A 23,030-nucleotide genomic window follows, 5' to 3' on the forward strand; every position below is an offset into this window, starting at 1 on the left:
CCAAAATACTATTGTAGACTTCAAGCGGGTAGACAAAAGTAATGCAGATTTTAGTAGCAATTCCAGTAAAGACATTACAGATTTAGTATTAAAATATAATCCATTTTAAGCCAGTGACTTGGCAACATATCTTATGATTCCTCATTTTTAAAAAAGTACAACATTTGCTAAATTTGCCTTAGGATGCTGTATTTCTGTCAGATGTGATCTGTTTCAGTAGTTTAAATCATCCCATGAAAATATTTTCATAAAACAACAGCTATTTATACATATTGATGCCCAATTCAGTACCACTCCACTGACATCACAGAGACCTGCAGGAGATCAGTATCTCTGAGAAGAAAGATAGTGGAGGCCAATCTCGCTTTATTTATTTCAGGATCAAAAGGAAAAGCAGCAAGGAGCTGTGGGAACTACAGGAAACAGCAGCATTAGCTACTTAAAATTGTCAAGAAAGAAGTAAATTGCAAAAAGCTTCTTTTGTCTAGGAAATATCTGCTTGGGGGAGGGGGAGTGATGGTCAAGACCGTACAGGCCTCATGCTGCTGCCATCCAGCAGAGTGAATAGAAAAGCACCAGGCTGGCTCATCCGCAAATATGAGCAATGTATGTGCAGGCACATTCGTCTCAGCATTTCCACAATTTTGTAGAGGCTTAAAGCTGCCAGAAAAATTAACCCCCAGCTGACCACCAAAGAATGAGAGATCACAGCTAGGGAACAGACTGGGCCCCAGCTGGCAATGGAGCTCCCAATCTTTTCCTCAGCTCTTGAAATGCAAAAGGTTACACTGCACACAAATGCAACATTTAACAGCTTAGTGCACTTGAATATGCAGCTGTTGTTAGACAAAATGAACCTGCAAGAGATCAGGTCATGTTCTGAAGCTGTAAGTTATTTCTTATTTTTAACTGGGACAAAAGCAGTCTCAAGGAGGAGTATGTTTAATAAATATCTGATTCCAAGGATGAAATCCGTCCTGAGAGTGAATGGCTACTGCCTTATGAGTCTAAACCCTGCATTTCAAAGACATGAGACTGAGGCTTGAACGTATCTGTGCAAGTGTTTGAGAGAAACAGCTTACAAACGAATAGTTTACCAATCAGATCTGCCAAAATATCCAGGCCTGTAGATAAGTTCAAGCACAATAAAATTCTTCAGGTTGTAGAAAACAAGCAGAAAATAAACCATCAAGCTAGATTTTACATAGTGATAAAACATTGCTGTAAAATGGGATAGCTTGTAGATGGGGAAGAGGCAAGAAACCAGCAAGACCAACTACTGCATTGTCAAGGCTTTAGAGCTCCTCAGAAGAGAAAGATAAAACTGCAAATTTAAATCAAGAGCAGCATTTTATTTTGAAATTGCTTTTCAGAGCACAATAGTTCTAAAAGTAGCAACTTCAAAGAGTAAAGAATGCAAAAAGTAGATTATTTCAGGTTTAGAATGTTCTCAAAAATCAGTAGCTTTATCTAATACCCAGCTGGTCTTATTTTGAGCAGAAATCATACATATCACCCACAACTAAGGCTGTTTCAAGACCATAAAAGTAAGTAATGTTTTATAAAACTTGGTTTGGTGGTTGACCATGTCATCCATGGAGGCCCCAGGTTTACATCATTACCTTAAATAAAATGTAGGCCTCCAATAAAATTGCTTTTTACAAAACCAATACTGTTATAATAGCACAGAAGGTTAGATAATGCATCCTGCAATCCAATTTGTGGTTCACGTTAAACTATAGATACCAATAACTAATTCCACATGTGAGACAGACCTCCCTGAGGGAGATTTTAATCAAATAAGTGATGGGAAAAGAGAGGTTTCCTTATTTCAGTATAACAAACCCCCTGTACTAACAGTATGTTGATTTGGTAAAATGTTACCATACTGTAGCAGTGGAACATTAGTAGAACATACATCTGGTTTAGTTATTTCTGTAAGGCAGTTTGTACACATAAACCACAGAGAAATAAATATTTTATCATTACCATTATATTAAAAAAGAGCTTTAAATGTATTTGCCTTATCTTTTTAACTGCTAATGTTGTCCAGCTCCATTCCCACTTAAAAAAAAAAGAGGAAAAAAGGGCAGCACAGTAGAGTTTATATTATCTTTGTACTACTAATTGGGCAGAAGACTGTGTACTGCAATGTTGATTAATGGTTCTGCTCTCAAGCTGGAGATTGCAAGCACAAAAGAATTAGGCCTCCGAATTTGCATATTTTCTATAATTACAAACTTGATCACAGCACTCTCCCATATTCAGGTTCCCCCCCTCCCACTTCTACACTTTTGGTGGTTTAACTTGCACAAGTCTAGCTGCTGACAGGTACAATCATCTGATACCTAAAATACACAACAACTCAATCTGCATACCTGCTACGCAACTTATAATGGAAATGCCTCAAGGTCTAAAATGCTGAAAACTCAAAACCCTGACTTCTTTCCATAAGAAATGCTTTGCCTCGGTAGAGCACCACTTTCTTTTTTTTAATTGCTCTCATTTCAGACAACTCATTTACAACCTCAATAAATATACTTCCATCAAAATCTGCTGACTTAAAGACAGCAAATGCATCCTTGTCAGCCAGTTAGACAGAATAAAATAGAGCTAACCAAATGAAATGGGGTCCAGACTGACAACTTTGCCAGCTAGAGTGAGAGCATCACAGGCAGACAGGAATACAAGACTTGGCAAAAGGAAAAAAATCAGCAGCCAAGTTCTACTGAATAACCAATATGCAGATGACAGGGAAAAGAGCTGGATAGTTTAATAAGTAGCTACGATGTACATTTTTAAAGTACATTAAGAATAGCTTCCAAATAAGGGGTAATATTCATCTGCTCTGCTGGTGGTCCTGCTCTGCAGCTGCCTGGTTCAGAAGCCCTGACAGTCTACTCAAATTGCACTGGGATGCTGTCATATCCTTGATGTGAGAAATCAGGACTCACACGATAATAGGTGCGAGCCCAGTAAACAGCTACTGGTCTTGTGTAGTAGCCACCATTTCATATTTATTGGACACTCAGCCCAAAGAAGAAAATGGAAGAAACAAGCTTGTCACCCCAGTGCCATCTCCTACCATTTGCTGGAGCATTTTTAAAGCTGCTTTGACCAGCTCATCCTTCACTGACCACCCTCAAGAAGGTCAGTGCCTTTACTATTCTTTAAACATAATTAATTGTGTCTCAATTTCCCCAGTGGTATATTCTGAAAAAGCTTTTAGAAGCTGAAAGCCACAGCCTGGCAGCAAGCCAGCCCAGGTCCTTAACCACCCACTACCCCAAATCCCACACTCTCCCTTCTTTGTTTCTGCCCTCACACCTCCATCTCTCCTCTCAGTATTAGCCAGGACAACTGTCTGTAGGGCAATGAGGAGGACTGGATATAACTGCATTGATTCAGGCTTAAGATAACTCCTAAAGATATAGCTGGGATATTGGGGGCGGAGGATTAAGGGTTATTTTTTTACCTGAATTTCCTCTCTGTTCCAGTTTGCAGCACAGCCTTGGAAACGCCAGCTCAGCTGGACAGGGCTTAGCCTAGGTTGGGTAGATTGAAAGGGGTAGCTCCTTTCTACCATCCCATTACAAAGCATTCCATTTCATAGTGTTACTGCTTACTTATTTAGTACAGATTTGAGCTAACCACTTAAAATTATTTTCCTTCCTTTATTGTCTCCATTCTACACTTTTCCCCTCCAATGCACTACAAAAGACCGTAACTTTTTCCTAGATTGCCCTGCCTGATGTCGTTTTTTCCCTTTCTCCTGCAGTTGCCCTCCCCCTGTATTTACACTGGGAAAATACAAAGCACAAAATTCAGAACAGGTAAATGGACACAGTTCTTTCTAATTGCCCAGACATTTTAATGAAGAGTCCTCTGACCAGATGGGGGTTTGTTTGGTGGGAGATTTTTTTGGTTTTGTTTAAAACATACTCTATTTTTTTAAATGTTCAAGACAGTTGGATAACACGGGATGATTGATCTGTATATAGCTACTTTGGTCTCATGAAATTTGCAACGCAGGAATGTCTTTTCAAGCAAGAAAAAAATGTAGGTAACAACACTAAAGAAAAAAAAAATAAAATCCTTAATCCAAAAGTTGATTTTGTTTGTTTAAGGAGATATTACAGTTTGTTCTAGGAAAAAAAGAATTTGTCAGTTCTTATTAGGGTCACATTTTATTTAAGGGCAAAACTGCCGCAAGAAAAAGGCAACACCCAAATGATCCCAAAGAGATGCAGAGTTGAAAGCTTTCTTCATTTTTATTGGAGTCTGTGCTTTAATACTGCACAATGCATAAATTAATCTGTTGGCTACATACTTTGGGTTGGTTTTTTTTTAATTTATTTTAAATACAAAACTTTAAAAAAAACATAACAAAAACCCTACTTTATCATTGAATGTATAAACAGACAGAATGAATCTAAAACCAAAGAAACAAAACAAACAAATTCTTTCCTTTTCAGTTTTGTCAGAAAAGAGCACAATAAAGTCAACATGTCACAGCAGTTTGAGAGGGAACTACCAGAGACTACTTGTTTTTGACTCTATTTTCCTTGTTTACTACAAATAAGTATTCTATACAAGCAGAAATCATTACTTTATCAAAACCTACAATTTCTTTTCAATTCATTTGAGTGAGAAATCAAAATTTCAAAATCACAGTGTTTGACAAAGACTGCAAAGCCGTATTTTGCTTTATGGCTTTTATTGGTTATGTCTCACTGAGAAACGTGACAACCTATGTCCCTATGAAACATTTTAATTCTGTTAAGTCAGTCAGTATTGTTCTGAAAGCAAGCCATTTCACTGAAAATAAAATTACATATACTCAGCTTACTCATTTTTATAGCAACTGATGTAAATGAGTCTTGACTTTGGCTGTGCTTTCTGGGTACCACTAAAATATATGCAGTTTTGAGACAGGGAAGTTAGGAGATTTTGGTGGGCTTGATTGTTTGCTTATTTTAATTGTTTGTTCTTGGGCAAGAAGTTTAAAAATGGGAAATACTTATTTTGCTCAGGCAATAGTACATTTGAGGCATAGATCCTACTAGGAGGAGAAAAAATACATGCCAAAGGCATGCACCCAGGTCCTATGCATCTCTGTTAAACTAGAACAGTGAGAACCCTATCTTTGCCTCAGGGAGCCCGTAGATGGTATCAGCTGCTGAACTTGCAGGCCCAACCAAAAACTAAGCTGAGCTTGCAAGATAGAAGAGGATAAGAGCATTAATGAATTCTTTGCAAAAGGCAGCCAGATATCCAGTGCTCAATGGTAAACAGAATGAGGAGGGAGCAGCTGGAAGAAAGGAAAGTAACTGAAAAAAAATAAATCCCCAGCATCAAGTAATAGCAATGGATAGTAACACATTGTTTAAATAAAATGTAAAAACCCCATGCTAAACTACTTTAAATGTACTTTCAGCATTAGACATCTGTGCTTATTTTTGGGAGTTGACTAAACTACTAAGAATTACTGTGTACTTGAAAACTCATTTAGCACCTGTTTAACAGGGCTTGGTGCCTTACGAATAGCTTACAGGAAAGAAAACTCACCTTGTACAGAGCAGGAATGATTTGATGCATTTTCAGCCGATGAAACACAAAGATATCGTACACTGCTGAAATGGCCAGAACAGTCACTCCTTGCTCCTTCCACAGCATGCTGCATCCCGCGCACAGCCCTGTTCCCAAGATCCAGCCCCACGTACTCGGTGAGGAACCTCTGGTAGAGCAGTGCTTTACGTAACACATCAGGGAAAGCAGAAAGAAGAGGCAGGCTCCAATGTCTGCCCTCCCTACGATCCCTGCTACGGCTTCCGTGTGGATCGGATGAGATGCAAACAGCAGGCCTGCTATCAAGGTCCAGTACCCATCCCCAAACAGGATCCTGGAGAAGTTTGTGAAAAGGCCTGTGACTGCAGCATGTAACAGGACATTTACAAGGTGGTAGCCCCATGGGTCCATCCCTCCAATGGCATGGTTAATGCGGAAGGAGAGTGTGCAGAGAGGTCTGTAGGACTTGTGGCTCCCACTGTGAGTGAGCAGTGTCCCCCAAAAGTCATTGTAGAAGATATGGGTCCACGGTGTCTCGGGCAGAAGATCCTGGTTTGTCTTGATAGCTCGACTACAAAAGACAAAACAAAAAAAAACTTCATTTCAGCAGAGGAAAAATGACACAAATGAAAGGCCATGAAAATGCAATTACATTGCTACCACAAGAAAGAATGGCATTGCTTTGGTGCTGCTTTAACTCAGGTTTTGAATTTTAACATGAGGTGTTAGAAAACTACATATCTATTGACTTCCCACTAAAGCAAAATTTCCATATAAATTGGCTTTTAAAACATTAGAAACAGATGTTACTCTGCTTCCATTAAATTAAAACACCCTTCAGTGACATTCTTCTGAGTCTAACCCAGGAGTAATCAGTTAAGATTTGATGAGTTATAATTAAAATGTAAAAGAAATATGAAAAACTTACAAACATTATTGTTGAGAAAATGCATCCTCCAGTAATTCAGAACTAAAACCCCAACCGGTCTTTTATACTGAAATTTTAATTTAGATGTTGGAATGATTCTCACTGACACGGATGAACAATAAGTACAGGAGTTGGTAGGAGCACGCAAATCTCTGGTGCTGACAATAGGCACTTCTACAACTGTCTCATATATATATATTGACTGAAAACATTTTCTGCTAACACCTTGCTGGAGGCAGACAGCAGAATATTTTACAGATTAAAATATACCTTCTCTTTAAATTCATTATATTTACAATTGAGGAAAACACATTTTTAGGTTGTATTAGCTTATGAATTCAAGTCTGTGTCAGCTTGATTGGAATAAAAAAATGCTGAAAACTGCAGCATTTTTGTGTTTCCAACCAACCTGGCAAGGACTGGTGCCAGCCATTAGAAGTCTCCATGTCTAATTCAGTACTGTAAAAATCTGTCCCTTATAATCTTTGTACAAGTCCAGTCATTTGCATTTAAAATTTATGCTGTGGGAGAAGGTGTGAGACCTGCTTAGCGCAAAAAGATGACTAGAATTTAATTAGTTACTTGCCTTAATAACCAAAGTTGTATTTAAGCAATTCTTTGAAGATGTATTGTTGCTACTACTGAGCTTAACTCATTTAGCATTTATTTTACCAGGGTAATTAAGAATCTAGCCAGGTCAAGACTCTTCTATTAAAAATATTAAGCAAGAGACATGATTTATATCCAATCCTTTACTCATTCCCTCTTTCTGCCATTCCAATAAATATCTTCCCATAATTAACAATTTTTCAATTCATATGAGGAAGGAAAAAAAAAAAAGTATGAAACTCAGGCCTGTGCTTGAAATGCACTACTCTAAATTCATACTCCAAGACTCCCCTCACATACTCCATTCACTTGGAACCTGTATCCAAATCCATATATATATATATATATATATATATATATATAAATACACACACACTCATTTCAGGAATGTTGTCTTGTTCTGTAAAGAAAAATGCTCAAACACTGATATACTAGGCCACAGAATCTCCATGCAAATACTCTAAATACCACACAGCTCAGCATTTCCCTTGTCCGGAGCAGATTGCTGTAATGCTTTCAGACATGCTTCCTCTCAGCATGTCCTTTTGTCTCTGCATATGGAGGTTATGGAGAGGTCAGTTTAAATCCTTTAAAGATCTGATGATGCTTTCTAGAATACTTGAAAATTTTCATTTTGACTTCTACTTATGCAGTGGATCAGGTTGCTTGTATTTGTTTTCCCAACCCCACACATATTTTTCTCATTTTAGTCCAGTCACAAAAGAACACTGGAAGAAAACAAGATCTTTGTTTTCACGTTATTTATCTTGTCCTTCCCTGTAGTCCTTTCCTGAAATCTAATTCCTCTGTTTATGATTTCAGTTTGGAGTATCACTCTCAGAACCACTGTCAGAAAACTAGGAATTCAGCAAGAATAAAGCAGGTGTTAGGCTAGAAAGAGTCCTTTCTCTGAGAAAAACATAATATGTTAGACTACACACTCCCAAAATCTAGGAATGGGTATCAGGTGTCAGGATTTAGAGCTGAAACCTTGAGCTGCAGAAGTGTTTTTTCTTGAGGAAATACTAAGAAATTAAGTGGCAGTAATATTGCTAGCACAACTGCCCTCCCCTGAGGCAGAGCATTCTGCTACAAAGAGCCTAGCTGAGGCACAGGTAGTTTCCAGGAAATGGTAGCTTTTATTGACATCATCTGCAAAATGTGATTCAAGTATTCCAATACTTCAAGTCATGGAACCACTTTTAAAAAGGAAAAAAACAAAACAAACAAACCGAACTGCAGCTTTCAGTACACGTGTATACAACAACTCCACGCTATGCTGCTACGCATGTTAAGAGACCAGCCCTCTCCAAGCTGATCATTTTCATGCAGCACGTACTCATATTGAGCTATTCCCCACCTGAAGTAAACGGCTTTTCTCTAAATCATGAAGAAAAGTATTGTACATTCTGAAGGCACAATTCAGTCAAATTTTATTTACAGCCTTAGCAACAAACTTGATGCAACTCTGATCTTTTCCTGTTCAGTCCTGTTCATATGAAAAAATGAAAAAAAAAAAAACAAAACAAAACAACACAACAAAACAGTCAAACCAAACCAACAAACAAACTAAAAACAACAAAAAAAAATCAAAAGGAAGCCTGGAAGATACAGTATTGATCACCCTGTATCTGGGTACAGATTTCAGCAGGCGATTCTGAAATGCTCCTAAGTTTCTCACGCACGTCAAAGCAACGGATTCTAATACCTGTCAGTCAGCATGAAAAATACAGAAGCTGCCAGATCCTGCTTATTCAGTGGTTCAGTCAGGTTAAATGTTGTATGCTCTACAAGTCAAAATTTTAAATAAAGTTAAAAGTTAAAAAAAAACAAAACAAAAACCTCTAGCTAATGCTTTGGGATATTAGAAAAGTCTAATATAAAAGCAAACCTAGATTTCCTACAGCAAAGAAGGAAATGTCCCATAGGTTGCTTGTGAATATTCATCAATTTCTCTACTTTATATTATAAAATACAAGAAAAAACACACTTGGCCAACATTAGACTTGACTGCACAGGAAGATGCAAGAATACGAGCATATATATGAGATACTGGAGCAAGAAGCAAGACAGCTCTCAAAAGTCATTTTGCCCTCAAAAAAGGAAAAGTGGACAAGGTCTCAGTGACACTAAGGACAACACCATAGACACCACGACTGCAGGTCTGACAAAGAGCCCGTGGGCTGAGTCCTGCCCACGCAGAATCAGCCGGAGCTGTTCCCACCTGCATCCCCAGCCTGGCTGTCTTAACAGCACTGGCAAGAAAAACAAAGTGAAATGATTATCTCTTTGAAGAGAAATACAAGCTCTGTAGTTAATACAATAAAAGAATAAATAGCACCAAACTGCTCATGTCAGGGCCCTGAGGGCACCAGTAAGCCTTGACAGCCCTGACCCCACTCCCCGGGCCCCCCTCCCCTGCCCACAGCCCAAGACCCCACATCACTACCCCATCGCTGCAGCAGGGCCAGTCTCCAGCTCCCCACAGCCCTGCCCGGACCCCAGGGAGGTACCAGATGCCCAGGGCTGCCCCCCAGCTGCCCTGCTCCTGGCTGGGGCAAGGCCCTGGTTTTCTTTATTTACTAAATTAACGAGCTGTTAACTCTGCTGCAGTATTGATGCTTAGCCGTGAATTTCAACAGCAATTTTGAAAACAGTCCCTGTTCATGGCCTGGCAGGTAGCACTGACATGTCCTTTGCAAAGCCTCCCACGCTGGCAGCCACCCGGGCTTTCCACAGATAGAAAATAATATTAATTGCTGGCTCCAGGAAAGACTCGGGAATAAAGGAAACTACAAAGCGCCTTATTAGCCTTGTCTTCGCCTTCAGTCACAGTTTACCTTCAGGTTACGTCCCTCAGATTAGTCCGATCTTGCTAATGGGCATAACAAGAGGCACTCTCCAACTGCACTCATCGCTCTTAAACAGAGCCGTAAACTCTGCTCTCACTAAAAGGCAGCAGGTCACCAGGGAAAGTCATTTTTCAAAGCTCCAACACAACTGGCACTTTTACTTTCAAGCAGCCTCAGATAAGGGTTACAGACTCAGTCAGGGAACTTGCTTTCTTCAATTTTTAATGCCTGCCCATTTCACGCATCCCAGGAGAGAGGGGATATCTTATTCACTGTACAACAAATAGATGGGTTTGAGAAGGGGGAAAAAGGAATAAGAGTCAGCTATCAATTCTTCAGAAATATAAGTCTGAAGAAAGACAAATGTTGGAAAGGCAAAATCATCATTTCTAATCCACTCAAAAGAATCCTCCTGACTCCTGCCATAAATCACTTATTTGCCTAGGTTGGTACACACCTTGAGCACAATTCAGTAAGATTGTTTTCATCAAACTCAAAAATGCCAGATATCCAGCAGTTCACACATGCATATATACATGCATACACACACAAAAAAAATCCCAGATGTTTTTAAAATTAACAGCTATATATGTCCTAAACTTCTGCACTGGTGCTAAACTGATCCAGGTGTTAACACCAGGGTAAAAAAACAGATGCAACATTCTAAAGTGATTTAACACGTTAAGCCTTATGTCCAGCTTCAATATTGCTAATGGTCCCCATATGCTGAAAATGAACATCAGCATTTGAAGAAGAGAACATATTTTAAGGAAAAAAGAGAACTCCCAAATGTGCACACAGGAAGCCATTGACCAGCCCTCTCTCAAAAATAGATAGGCAGTGATGGACTAGCAAATCTCTGCTTGGAGGTTCTTTGTTGTGCTTCCTCAAGATCATTTTTGAATATTATTCATTCATTCCTTTTTCATAAATAGCAATGGGAAAGCATCCTAGAGTATTTTTACAGTGGATCTTAATGAGTTAAATTAAGGATACTTTCAAGAGTATATGTTACTTTTATAGACAGCAAGCCTGAAAACACAGCCAGAGCCTACTTTCCAGAGTGCAAACAGCTTCACATCCCCAAAACGCACAGCAGCTGAGTCAGCCCTCCAAACTACTTCCAGGCTATCTGTTAGGCAGGTGCATGCACAGAAAGCAGGGAAGTAGAGCTTGTCACACTTTGCACAATTCTCATACTTGTCTGCAGAATACAATATACATGTAGTCTGTACTGATAGGATAAAATAAGATCAGAAAATACTATCTAGTACATAGAGATGTCTTGAGAAGGTAATAAGCATAAGTACATGAAAAAACATTCATTTAAATGTTTAATTATAGACTCAAGGGAACTAGTTGCCATTCTAGTAGATTTCTGGTGGCAATTATGCCTTACATGTTCTGTATTGAAACTCATTCCTTCGTAACAGTTGTGAAAGTGGAATTTATCTACAAATCTCACATGCAGTAAAGTTTTATCCATGCCACTTTGGAAAAAAAGATCTCTATATTGCATATCAACTAGGGACACCTGCAGGAGACCAAATTCTGTGCATCCTCTGGGTTTCAAGTTGCAGCTTTCAGTTTCTCTTAGAAACTAATTTTATTCTTTTAAATCTCTAAGGAACAGATAATAACTCAGATGTTTTCAGCTGGGAAATACTGAGTAACAACTAGCTAGGTGATATATAGGACCCTAAATTGCTGGCTAGGCTCTGAGAATAGGACTATAGTTACCAAACAGATTGAAGGAAATACCCTAGGTTCAAATTATATTTTAAATTAATTAAAGGAAAACCTAATATCACAAAAAGGAAATAAAGTTCTAGTAAACTAGTGCCCAGTTAATTTCTGCCAATAGTATGGCCCTTTTCTAACTGTATAGAAATACCTGAATGCATCAAACTCAGAGCTCAAACGTTGAAGACAATATATATATTTTTTTTAACATAATATTCCTATCCTATGTAGCTTCTAGTGAAAGCTATTCACTGAATATGTAGTTAGTACAGGGCCTCAGGAGAATATATTAAAAAATGATAATATAATTCACAGATTTCAGACTGTTACTGTCCTACAGCAGTAATTTCATAGTCAACTTCAGTCAGGTACTGAAAGTAACAGGACTGTAAGTAGTGTTTTAATCATAAAGCTTTCTTGGGTGACACTTTCCTGAAGTAGATATAAGCAAAGTGGAAAAATGGATGAGTGAGACAACTATAACTATACTCTCACATGACTGTAACCACAGCCAAAAATGAAGACACAGAGAAATAAAAATACCCTCCAGAAAACAAACAACAAAATCACAGAGAAAGGTTATGGTCTTGTACCACAATATAAAGACATACAGACTGTCTAAGATTTTCTAAGCTGTGCAATGGCTTTTAAAGGAATTGATCTTTTAAAACAAGCAACATAAATTTGCAGAATGCAATGGAAAAAGAAAAATACATCTAAGCAAGGTAACTTGTTCCTTGTGTATTTCCATGAATGACTATCAGCTGTGGTTTGACATCATCCACCACTAAGATGTGATCCAGTAGCCCAACAGCTGCAGACTTCTAGACTTTATACCTTTGTGACTGAAGATGCACAGTGTTATCTGAAAGAAGGAAACGGTGGCAGTAGCTACATATAACACAATGCTGTTGGGCACTGCCTTAACTGCACTGAAGTATGCTGCATGTATTGATTTTCTTATTGACTAAAAGTGCTTTGAAAACTTAAAGTAACTAAAGGTTCAAAATATTTTGGTTACAAGAAGGTTGAGATGGCCTGAAAAATCTTTTCCACCTGGAACATAAATATTTCAAAAGCCAACTAGAAAGGCTTTTAACTGTATTTTTCTCCATAGTATAAACCTTTTCATTTCTAAATGTGTCCTCATATGTTGAAAGAATCTGGCCTTAACATTAACCCTAAGTGCACCTCACTCCCTCTCAGTTTAAGCTTTAGCATGACATTAAAAACACTGAAAGATGGACTGTGTGAAATTTGAAACCCTAATTAATACTAACTGCCTGGCTTGAATACTACTCGATTATTCATGCACAGGTGAAAAATGCACACTGAAGGGAAGTGAGAGAATTAATATTTTCTGATGCTGAACAATGGGATACCATCAGTTTCCTGTCAGGAAGGAGCAGATAAAACCAGAGGGAGAAGGTCTCCTATCTTTGTGTCTGCTCCCCAAGTATCTTCACCATAGCATGTACAACAGGTCTGTGAAAAAACACTTGCTGAAAAAATACTTAAATTCCTGAACCAGAAAATGCTTTCTGCTATTCTCACAGCTGTTTCATAAGCTAGTTTTGCTTCCAACTACACCATACAACACAAAATTGGTAATTCTGTTTCTCTAAGACTTCAAGATACTTCCTGTTTACCTGATAACATGTTATTTCAAATACACATTCAAAGTTATTCTTTAAAATATTCTTCAGTGCCAAACTACTGCTTGGCAATAATTCAAGATTTGTTTTTTATATATATGTATGTATGTATGTAATACCAGCTTCTGAAGCATGGTCAGAATTCATAGTTGGAACCTCTGCTGCCCTTTTCAAATCTATTTTAGATGATAAAAGTGGGCCCAGCAGGCCTTATTAGATTTACTGTTCTGCAGTAGAATATGGCACTGTACTATTTTTCTTCCTTACTTTCCTTTGAAAAAATAAAACATAAATAATTTTTGCCATTTCACCATACAACAACTCACTAAAGTACAAGGACAGAAATTTTACAGCTTGAGAATACAGTAGTTAAAGTACACATGCTGAGTTTCTTAACCAGATTAATAGTATGGATATTAAACTACATTTTTGATAAGCCACCTTCTGAATATACATAAAGCCTTTCCAAGACACGCACATTTTGAACCATTATCTGAAAATGGAGGCACACATACTATACCACTACAGAATAGAGTTTATCAGTCCCATAACTACCCACTTCTCTCTTCTTTTCAGTATGTAGCAGACTGAGAAACAAGCTTAGCAATTTAATTTTGTAAAAATTACCTTTTTTTTCATTCAATCTATTTTTTAACATAGAATTTTCCAAAAGTTCAAGGAGACTGTACATAATTATGCCTAAACCCACACCTCCAGTGCACTCTAAATTTAAAGCCTGAAAGAATTTTAGGTGCCACTCTGAATTTTATTTTCAATGAAGCATTGAAAAGAATACGTACACATACAAATATAGAGATAATGAGTAGAGGAGAAACTACTGAACCACAGTAAAATAGAGACACTGTCCTTTTTATATTTGGGGAGGGGGGGAAGGATAAAGAAAAGCATTGAGTTATTTTGTGTAAGTTCCTTTCTTCAACCCTTTCATTTAAACACCAGAAAAACCCTTCATTAACCAAGGTCTGGTCTAAACTTAAAGTTCTACTGGTTTAACTGAAAGGTGTTATTCAAAATCTATTTAGTGAAAACAATCTAGTATATGCATATCCACAGAGGTAAATTTAACCTTCATACTGTCTTTAGAACTCATGATGAAAAAATGTCCTTATTAGGGGAGAGGGGGAGGGGAAAAAAATATCACAACAATCTCAGACACAACTATTTGGTCATGTTCATGTTTTTCACTGTAAGAATCAAGTGATTCTGAGACCAGTCAGACCCATCCCATCTTTCATTATCCACAGAACTGCCAAGCCTAGGCCCTGCCACACTACAAACTATCAGCTGTGGAATTTGTACCCACCCAAATTTTTCCCGCCTCCAAAAAGTCTCCTCTTCCTTCCCTTCAGCCCCACCATACCATGCATATATGCATAAAAATAATGTTCTGACACACACCAATTGTACACCTCTCATCGCTTTTCCTACCCAAACAATATCATGGTAACAGATTTGTGGGGTGTTTTTTGTTTTTTTTTTTTTTTTTTTTTTTTAATAATATTGTACAGAATAAGCATTTTCATTTTAGGTTAAGCATATCTTGGGATCTTCCAAATATTTATGCTGAGGCCTTAAAGGACTCTTGGGTATCTCTTCCTTGTAGTATTGCCCATTTTTAGTATAACTGCCCTCAAATTTGCCCAATTATGTATATGAAAGATTGCCCACAAGTATATTAACACACTAGAAAATGTACCACTTTTAGACAGCAGCTTCCAAATAATGGGGTAAGTGAAAACACAATGCTTTTTTTTTTTTTTTTTTTTCCCTGAAATCAGTCTGGTCTAAGGAACCAAACAGGTGTCACTGGCCTTCAAAATCATTACTATCTTCCTACTCTAGTTTACCAACCTCTCTGATATGCTGAGTGACTGTGGTCATAGCCCTATTTATAGTCAGATACTAAATAATATTAGGAGGGCAAGGGAATCCTCTCTGAGGATTTTTTAAAAATATATAATTTATTCTGAGTCAGCTCCAAAGTCCAGCTATACAATCATGAACCAAAGTTGATGTACTGCCATTTCAGTGAAACAGTCCAAGGAAACATACAAACCAAACCAAACTTAACTTGATGAAAAAAGTAGCAAGAAACGTTAACGTATACTTAAGATAAAACCCAAGGCTTACATTTCTCTGTGATAATATTTTACTCATCAGTGAATCAATCAAAATATTTAAAGTACCTTCTCAGAGGATTCCAAATTAAAAAACAGTGCAGCACTTTTCCTTCTCAGATTCCTATTAAGCAAAATTCATACAGAATATTTAGAGGGGCTCACATCTGACTAGAAAGCATTTGTGATGGAGGGAGTTAGACTTTATCCTCAGGCCTTGCCATAGACATGTCAGGCAAATTCCTGGAAGCTTTTTTTTTTTTTTTTGGTAAGAAAAAAAATGGAACTTGTTACAAACTTATGTCAAAACCAATTTTTATGAAAACTAAATTCTACCAAAAAGTAAAATAAGCCAGTTAATTAAAATATTTGGTCCCACAAAGATGTGTAATGACTTCTAGTGAATAGGGTAACTGTTCAGCATAGTCCTGGATGAATGAACTACACTCTTTCCAGCTCTCCAACTTCTTACAGGAGCACTGTGGGATACCCTTCATAAACGTACTTTAATAGAGCAGACTGGCACCCACCCATTTGGAAGGTGTTGATCCTACTGAAAGAGGTTGAAATAAGTTTTACTAATTCGTTTCATCTTTCTGCCTCAATAGCTTATCCAGATGCAGGGAACCACAAGAGTAAACCAAGTTTTGTGGCATGCCGTAGCAATTGTGAAACACTAGAAATTGAAAACATAGCAGTGTTTAAAATAAATTTTATTTTCTCTTAATTCCTTGGTTAAGAGCACCCAGTTAGCAGGCAGCAGTTTGGGAGTGACACTGAAAGGACTTATCACAGTTATTTTGTGAAAGAAAATATGGACTTTATAGTTGCCTTTATATGTAAGTCTGCACCAAGCACTCTGGAGGATTTTACTGGATGCTGTCAAAGACTGAGCTAAAAAGTCAGGAAATGACAAATTAGTTGAATTATGTTATCAGAACACACAGGCTCAAATTCTGATTTCTGCTACATTAGCGTTAATCCACATTAGTACTGGAATAACCTCCAATTTATGTCACTGAAACCAGTAGGGTTTTATAATCAACTGCAACTGGCATAAAGCTTTTATAGCCTTTCAGTAGACTTTTTAGACTTCCAAGCATAAAAACAAAACAACCAGAAACCATTCCTTTCTATGTTTTAGAGCAGCTGTTAGGAGGCAGGCAGTAAGTAAAAAGGATCTCAGACAGCAATTCAGGTAAACTGAAGCCATTACCAGAATCACATACCTGATCAACCTTCCTGATGATACCACCACAGATAAGTCACAAGTCAAACTGAACTACAAAAAGCAGACAGCATTGAACCAAAAGGGCCCAATTTGCAAGTCTCTCCAATTCTGTTAGCCGACTGCTTTCACTTTTCTCCACTAGTGATTTGCGTGCCATTTATATTTTTTTAAGCAGCTTTTACTTTCTTAAGAAATTAAGGTCCAAAGATCTAGTGGAAGATAAAACCTGTATTTAACTGCTAGGCTTAATTTCCCTACTGTAACATGTAAGTCCAACCATCCTTGACAGCAGCATAACAGGGGATTCCATTTTTCCTGGTAGCTGAGAAACCCAGGTGCCACAAAAAATTATGCTGTTTCATAACTCTGGCCTTTAGACAACAACAGATGTAAGTTCCGCCTAAAGAGACCCATAGAGGAAAACTGATCGAACGCAAAGCTTTATGAAAGCTTTAAAAAAGTGAACAGTTTGCTTCTTTCAAAATGATTTCTGGGGAAACAATTCATGTAAAGTATTTTAGTAAGACAGAAATTGTAAGTCATCTCTCAAAATTCCAGCACTGCTAATGAGTAGTGATAATTTTGCCTTCTCTATTCAAAGAAGGAGGACTGGTTGAGATCAAAAGAAGAAGAAACTTTGAATATGGGAAAAGAAAAATCATGGATAGATTAAGAGAAACACATGCAACTCAGCACAATGATGGCGACCCAAATGAACCAGAGAACAGACTGCCTGGAGAGGTCAGTCAGCACTTTCAGACTTCAAAAAAGAGAAAAAGCAGTGGGTACTGTTGTTGCATTTGTTGACAAGGCAAATGCATTCTCTTCAAATATCTCAGCTTCTTCGATAAAGATGGAAGTAATACAGAATTTCACCTTGGAGAGAAGAAGCTTCAACTTCACATGCCTGAGCTTGAACAGAGTCTGTTTTCTGCTAGGGATCTGCATGTGTTTTATATATATAATTTAAGAAAGAGTATTGTAATGCCCTATTTTTTCCTTCCAAAGAGCGAATCCATTTGAATCTTTACATAAACTACAGCACATATCTATTACCTACAAAGCTGGGAAAGGTTACTTCTTCAGAGTCCAGGCTCTCTCTTTGCTGTCTCCCATGGCATTACAGGCCACTGAAAGTTTAATGAAGAAAATTATAGTTTACCAGACCATATAAAACAGCAGGATGTATTTATTTCTGCGTAATAAAACCAACCTAGAGTAATATAAGGAATAAGCAGTTTCTGGTCTACGAGACGTGCTTCTTTTTCTTTCTACACAGTAATCAGAAATTCAAGATTTATTTCTCAACACAGGAAACTAGTTGTTTGGAATAATACAGTGCTGTGTATGCATCATAAACTTCCCAGGTTTCTAACATGTTGTGGTACACAGAAAGTCAGTGAGAAATGAATTATGATATATATCCAATAAATAAACCAGCTACCCAACCCACACATCCCATCCACTAAGACAAGGTAGCACTGATAGCATATGAAGATTTCAGTGGACTAACATGTTCTTTTAATGAAATCTGAAGAAACACTGAGATAGTAAGATATTTCTATCCAACTACTTTAGAAAAAGCTACCCAGATGATGTATGTAATCAGCCGTATCTACCTCATTCAAACCAACTTCATCATGCTCTCTAGTTCCTCCTCAACTCTAGGCATGTAGGATAAAAGCCTGTAGAAATCAGTGTGGAACAGAGAGGTAACCTGGCTCATGAGAGGCACTGGGAGCCCACAGGAAACCCAACAACTCACCATCATGTTCTCCAACTTGCTGGGAGTTGGAAGTCCTAACCCTGGAAACTGGACTGAGTCTAACTGGGAACTGCAGCAGTGCTGAGCATGAGAATCATTTCACATGAAGACATTCAACTTGAATCCCAAATTTACAGCAAATACTAAACCATCAGCTACTGAGAAAGATTAAAAAGTATTTCTAGAGACACAAGCTACTGTTATTTTAATATTACAGGCCAACAAAATAGATGAAAGTTTTAAATTAAAGGTCACTTCTGTGGGCAGATATTCTGCTATTTTATGTAGAAATCAAGCCAGGTGACTTATTTCCAATAGCTATGAAAATAATAAAATTGGTTTCAATGACCTCAGAGATATATATGCTTATTTGTGGTTGTGGCCCCAGGCAACCCTGAAATCAGCCATTCCATTAAGTCAGAAGCATGGCACACAGCCAAGCTCCTGTAAGAGTTAAAGGTCTTGCACATACTTTCTTTTTGTGTTTATTTGAATAGAATGGTGACTTTGGGTTTTGGGCCACCCATCACTTATAGACCTCCCATAATACTTAAAGGAACTGTTCAGCCAAATCTTAGCATACACCAATCAGCCTTGCGATACTAGCTCTTTAAACAAGATGTAAAAGCATCAAAAAATGAAGCAATGAGAGAAAAAAACATCAAAACAGAGTTTATCTGGAGATATTTTAATGTGCATTTTCCTCTACAGATGTGTCATGCAACATTTTGGGTGCAGTTTAATTATAATAATAAGATAAAGAACCTAAATGCTGTTCCAAAGCCAAAAGAAATACACACTGAAACACAAACTCCTCAATATAATAAAATAAGAAATAATGGTGACAATTATCAGAAAACAAATAAAGTACTTCAGGTCACCATACTGTAAAATACATTTTTTTAAAAATAAATGAACCTCTTATTCTTCTTCAGGGTCACAAAAAAGAAGATGTAACAGCTAACTCATATAATCAGGAGTAACACAATGATATGGGGACATTAGATGCAAATTCTGATTTGAACATTCAAAAATAACTGGCATTTGCCAGTAGTCTTAAGAAAACACCCTGCTACTAAATAAACAATCAGTTTCTCAATCTGGACATAGCCACAAAAGTAATCATGAATTACATTTTCATTTGGAAGCTTCAAACTTTTTTTTTTTTTTTTTTTATTTCAGAGAAGTTTCCATAATACAAGAGAACATCAGTTTATCCTATTTATACCAGTACAGCTGAGGTCTCTTGAATAAGACAAATTCACAAGGAAAAAGTGCTATGCCTAATGATGAGCAGGAGAAAATACCAGGCAAACTTGCTGGCATACATAACACAAAAGCTATACTTACTGATCTGTTTTCTTACAGATGGTATCACTTTTTACCATAAAAGGTCTCTCTCTCAAAGACAGCAAGTGTTAAATTGCATCAAATAAAGAGAACAAAGTTTTTAGAACTTGATAATAGCAGTCATCCTGATCCACCCTGGAATTCATGGCCCCATCTCTATATTTTAGACTGTAAACATCAAACAAAATAAAGCAGCAAGCTAAATGTTCTAGAATAAGGACCAAATTTAGATGAGTTTTTTCTTTGACCAGGTAGCACAATAAAGGCTGGCAGGTACCAATTCCAGCAGCACCAGTTTCAGTCTGGCCAGCTACCGCTTTGAACAGTCATAAATTATACAAGTGTGTATATACATACACTGCAATTTAGGAACTGCTGCTTTAAAAAGTTGATTCAGTGCTAATGTCTAAAGCTTTAAATTTGGCTCCAACAACAGAAAAGGGTACAAACCATGACTGCTCACTAAATGCCAAGGAAGGAATCCAGTGCACCTCTCAACAATAATAAAAATAAATTAATGAAACAGAATTATTATTTATTGGTAGATTTTTTTTTCTAAGTGTTTATCTCTTTATGGCCTTAAATAAAGAGATGAATGCATTACCAAGAACAGCAGAAACTGATTTCTACCACGCCACCTTTCCCAGCACCCAAAAGATTGCTAAAAGAAGATAATGGTTGCTCTAAACTGAATTTCACACAGCTCTTAACACCAAATGGACTAACTCAGAAGGGGAAGCTGTTCATTAAACACAGGGTAAATGCAACACATCCAACCAGTTAGGACCTGTGATTTGAAAGACTGCATCTGAATTAATCCTGAAAAGTAGAAGTGGATAGAAATATTCAAAAATGTTTAGGTTGCATACCTAAATGTTTTAATGGCCAGCTCAGCTTAACTGTTTTAACAAAAACAAAACCTGTAGTAGGGTATCCCCCACATAAGGGAGACGTGGGTAGGTACTGCAGCTTGTAGCATACCTGCCAGTTCATCGTGTTCTCTTCTTGAAACTAGCACAAAAACTAGTTTGCAGATACCTCACTCCACTACAACATCCCACTGTGCTGGCGACACAAAGCTTCCTTCCCACCAGGCATGTTTTGTCTTTGTGGAATTAACTTAAAGCCAGGAACAACAATCCACCCTTCCTCTTGGTATTTATTACATGTCTTCTTACTGTCTGAAGGATGATGATGTCTCTTAGATATGTTTTTGTAATTTTTCAGAACTTATTTTAGATGCTGTGTAATTACTTTTAAACTGAAGTTTCATGGTGGTGTTTTTCAAGCTCAACTGATTAAAGCTTGTTTAATGGATCTTGAAGAAAATATATTATTCACCTTAATGAGAATTTATGCAAATTACTACCACTAGCTTCTGCAGAAAACCTTTTCAATTAATTATAATTAGTCTTTTTAGTTTTAGGCTTCTGGTTTTGGGTGTTTTTTTTTGTGTGTGTGTGTTTGGGTTTTTTGTTGTTTGTTTGTTTTGGTTTGTTTTTTTTTCTATGAGGAAATTATAAGCATGGACTTATTTTTTTTCAATTCTGAGAGATGAAGAACTTCACTGGTGTGATGTACAAACTTCTATGCAAATGGACATGTAACTGCAAAGCCCTTTTCATCCCTGCCATTCAGATCAGGTCCAAGTACATACTCCCAGATATCCGCGATTGGAAAGAATACAAAGAAAGTTAGTCATTGGTGTTGATATACACATAAATTACTCCTTGGCTTTAACAAAGTGATGTTATAGGAAAAATAAATAGAATGTTCTAATATTGGCACGTCCTCCCAGCACTTCTGAAACTCTCACAAATACAGAAGGATTTCTCTCTCTAAATATAACATTGTACAAGTATTTTTTTGTAGCTATTTCATGGGCATTTCAGTGGCTTGCCTACTTAGCATTAAAAAAACCCTTTGCTTAAGTAGATAAACTGTTCTTTTAATATAGCCAGAAGTATTCCAGTAGACAAGTTGCAACAACTCAGAAAGAACAATGCACTTACCAATAATAACATATGAGCTATTTTTAGAGGTATGGATTTACAGTGAAGATGGTGCAAAGCTCTATATTGCAGAGAAAGAAGTCAGAGGTTATTATGATTAATTAGATCTTATATTAAGAAGCTCATCATATAAAAGTTAAATCCTTATTGTATTGCAAATGATTTCCTAAAACCAGGTACTTTTAGCTCTTCTGAACAAACAGCTACCTAGCACCACTTTGATATTCATTTTATCAGCTGAGGCCAGAAAGGGAAAGAGGGAGATTTTTGTTACAGTCTAATAGAGAGTCTTAATTTTCGAGAACAGCACAAGTGCAATGAATCTTGCATGTTCCCATCAGGCTGGACTGGGGCAGCACCCAGCCACTGCTTAGTTCCCGCTCTCTTCCTTGAACTGTGAAATCCCATCCCTGAATCCAGAACTAATCCTCAACCACTGAAACTTCATCCATTCCCTTCAAACTCATAATTAATTTTGGAAGAGAAGGAAAGATAAAATGCGAAGGGATTTAGTACCTAGAATTAAAATTCAGGGAAGCCAGTTTCTGTCTGCCTCTATTTTTCTCACTAAGCTGCTAGATTCCAGTCCTAGAACACATGTATTATGACAGCATCTCTCTTTAAAAACAGTCTAATATACCTTTCACTGTTCTTGCCTTTCTGTTAGGATTTTCCATGCTGGAGCCCAATAGGGACAGAAATTAGGTAGAAACGAATGACTGCCTCGAGCAATCCATGTTCTACAAACTTACAGCTACCCACTGATGACAACTCCCTTTATGTCCCTTTTTCAGGTCCTCAGGCATGGCCTGTTTTCTGCTACGAAATGGAAGTTCTAATCCACACTGATGGCTGCAACCACAGCTCTTATTCATACAACAGAGGAATTAATAATTGGACATAGATATATTCCCTCACCTGTCACAGTTGTTTAATTACATGTCATTTATCCAGAAATGAAAGAGCACTTCCTCTTGCAAAAGCAAATTTGAAAATGACTGTTTGGTTCTAGGTTTATACTCTTCTAATCCAAATCTAGTGTGCTCACAAAAAAAAAAAAAAAAGGTACCACTCTCCAACCGCGAGCTCCACAAAATCAACCAGGGATCGGCAAATCAAGCTGTTCCCCTTTGAAGCATATATTGCCATGACTTAGGAGCAGAAGTTTGGTGGGCTAAT

At 37.4% G+C, this 23,030-nt stretch overlaps 1 protein-coding gene across 3 annotated transcripts in view; it reads right to left on the reverse strand.

The window, feature by feature from the left end:
* The window catches only part of TMTC2 (transmembrane O-mannosyltransferase targeting cadherins 2), a 255,259-nt gene that overhangs the window by 147,254 nt on the left and 84,975 nt on the right, over positions 1 to 23,030 (reverse strand). For 2 of the 3 annotated variants that reach the window (XM_042792917.1, XM_042792918.1), the window contains exon 2: positions 5,569 to 6,139. In XM_042792917.1, the coding sequence (XP_042648851.1) occupies positions 5,569 to 6,139 (571 nt within the window). Of the gene's footprint in view, positions 1 to 5,568; positions 6,140 to 17,780; positions 17,835 to 23,030 lie in introns of those variants that run through there. The other variant, XM_032999850.2, reaches the window with a different exon arrangement.

The sequence above is a fragment of the Tyto alba genome, unplaced genomic scaffold (genome assembly GCF_018691265.1).
Source record: "Tyto alba isolate M040663 unplaced genomic scaffold, T.alba_DEE_v4.0 Super-Scaffold_2, whole genome shotgun sequence".
NCBI lineage: Eukaryota > Metazoa > Chordata > Aves > Strigiformes > Tytonidae > Tyto > Tyto alba.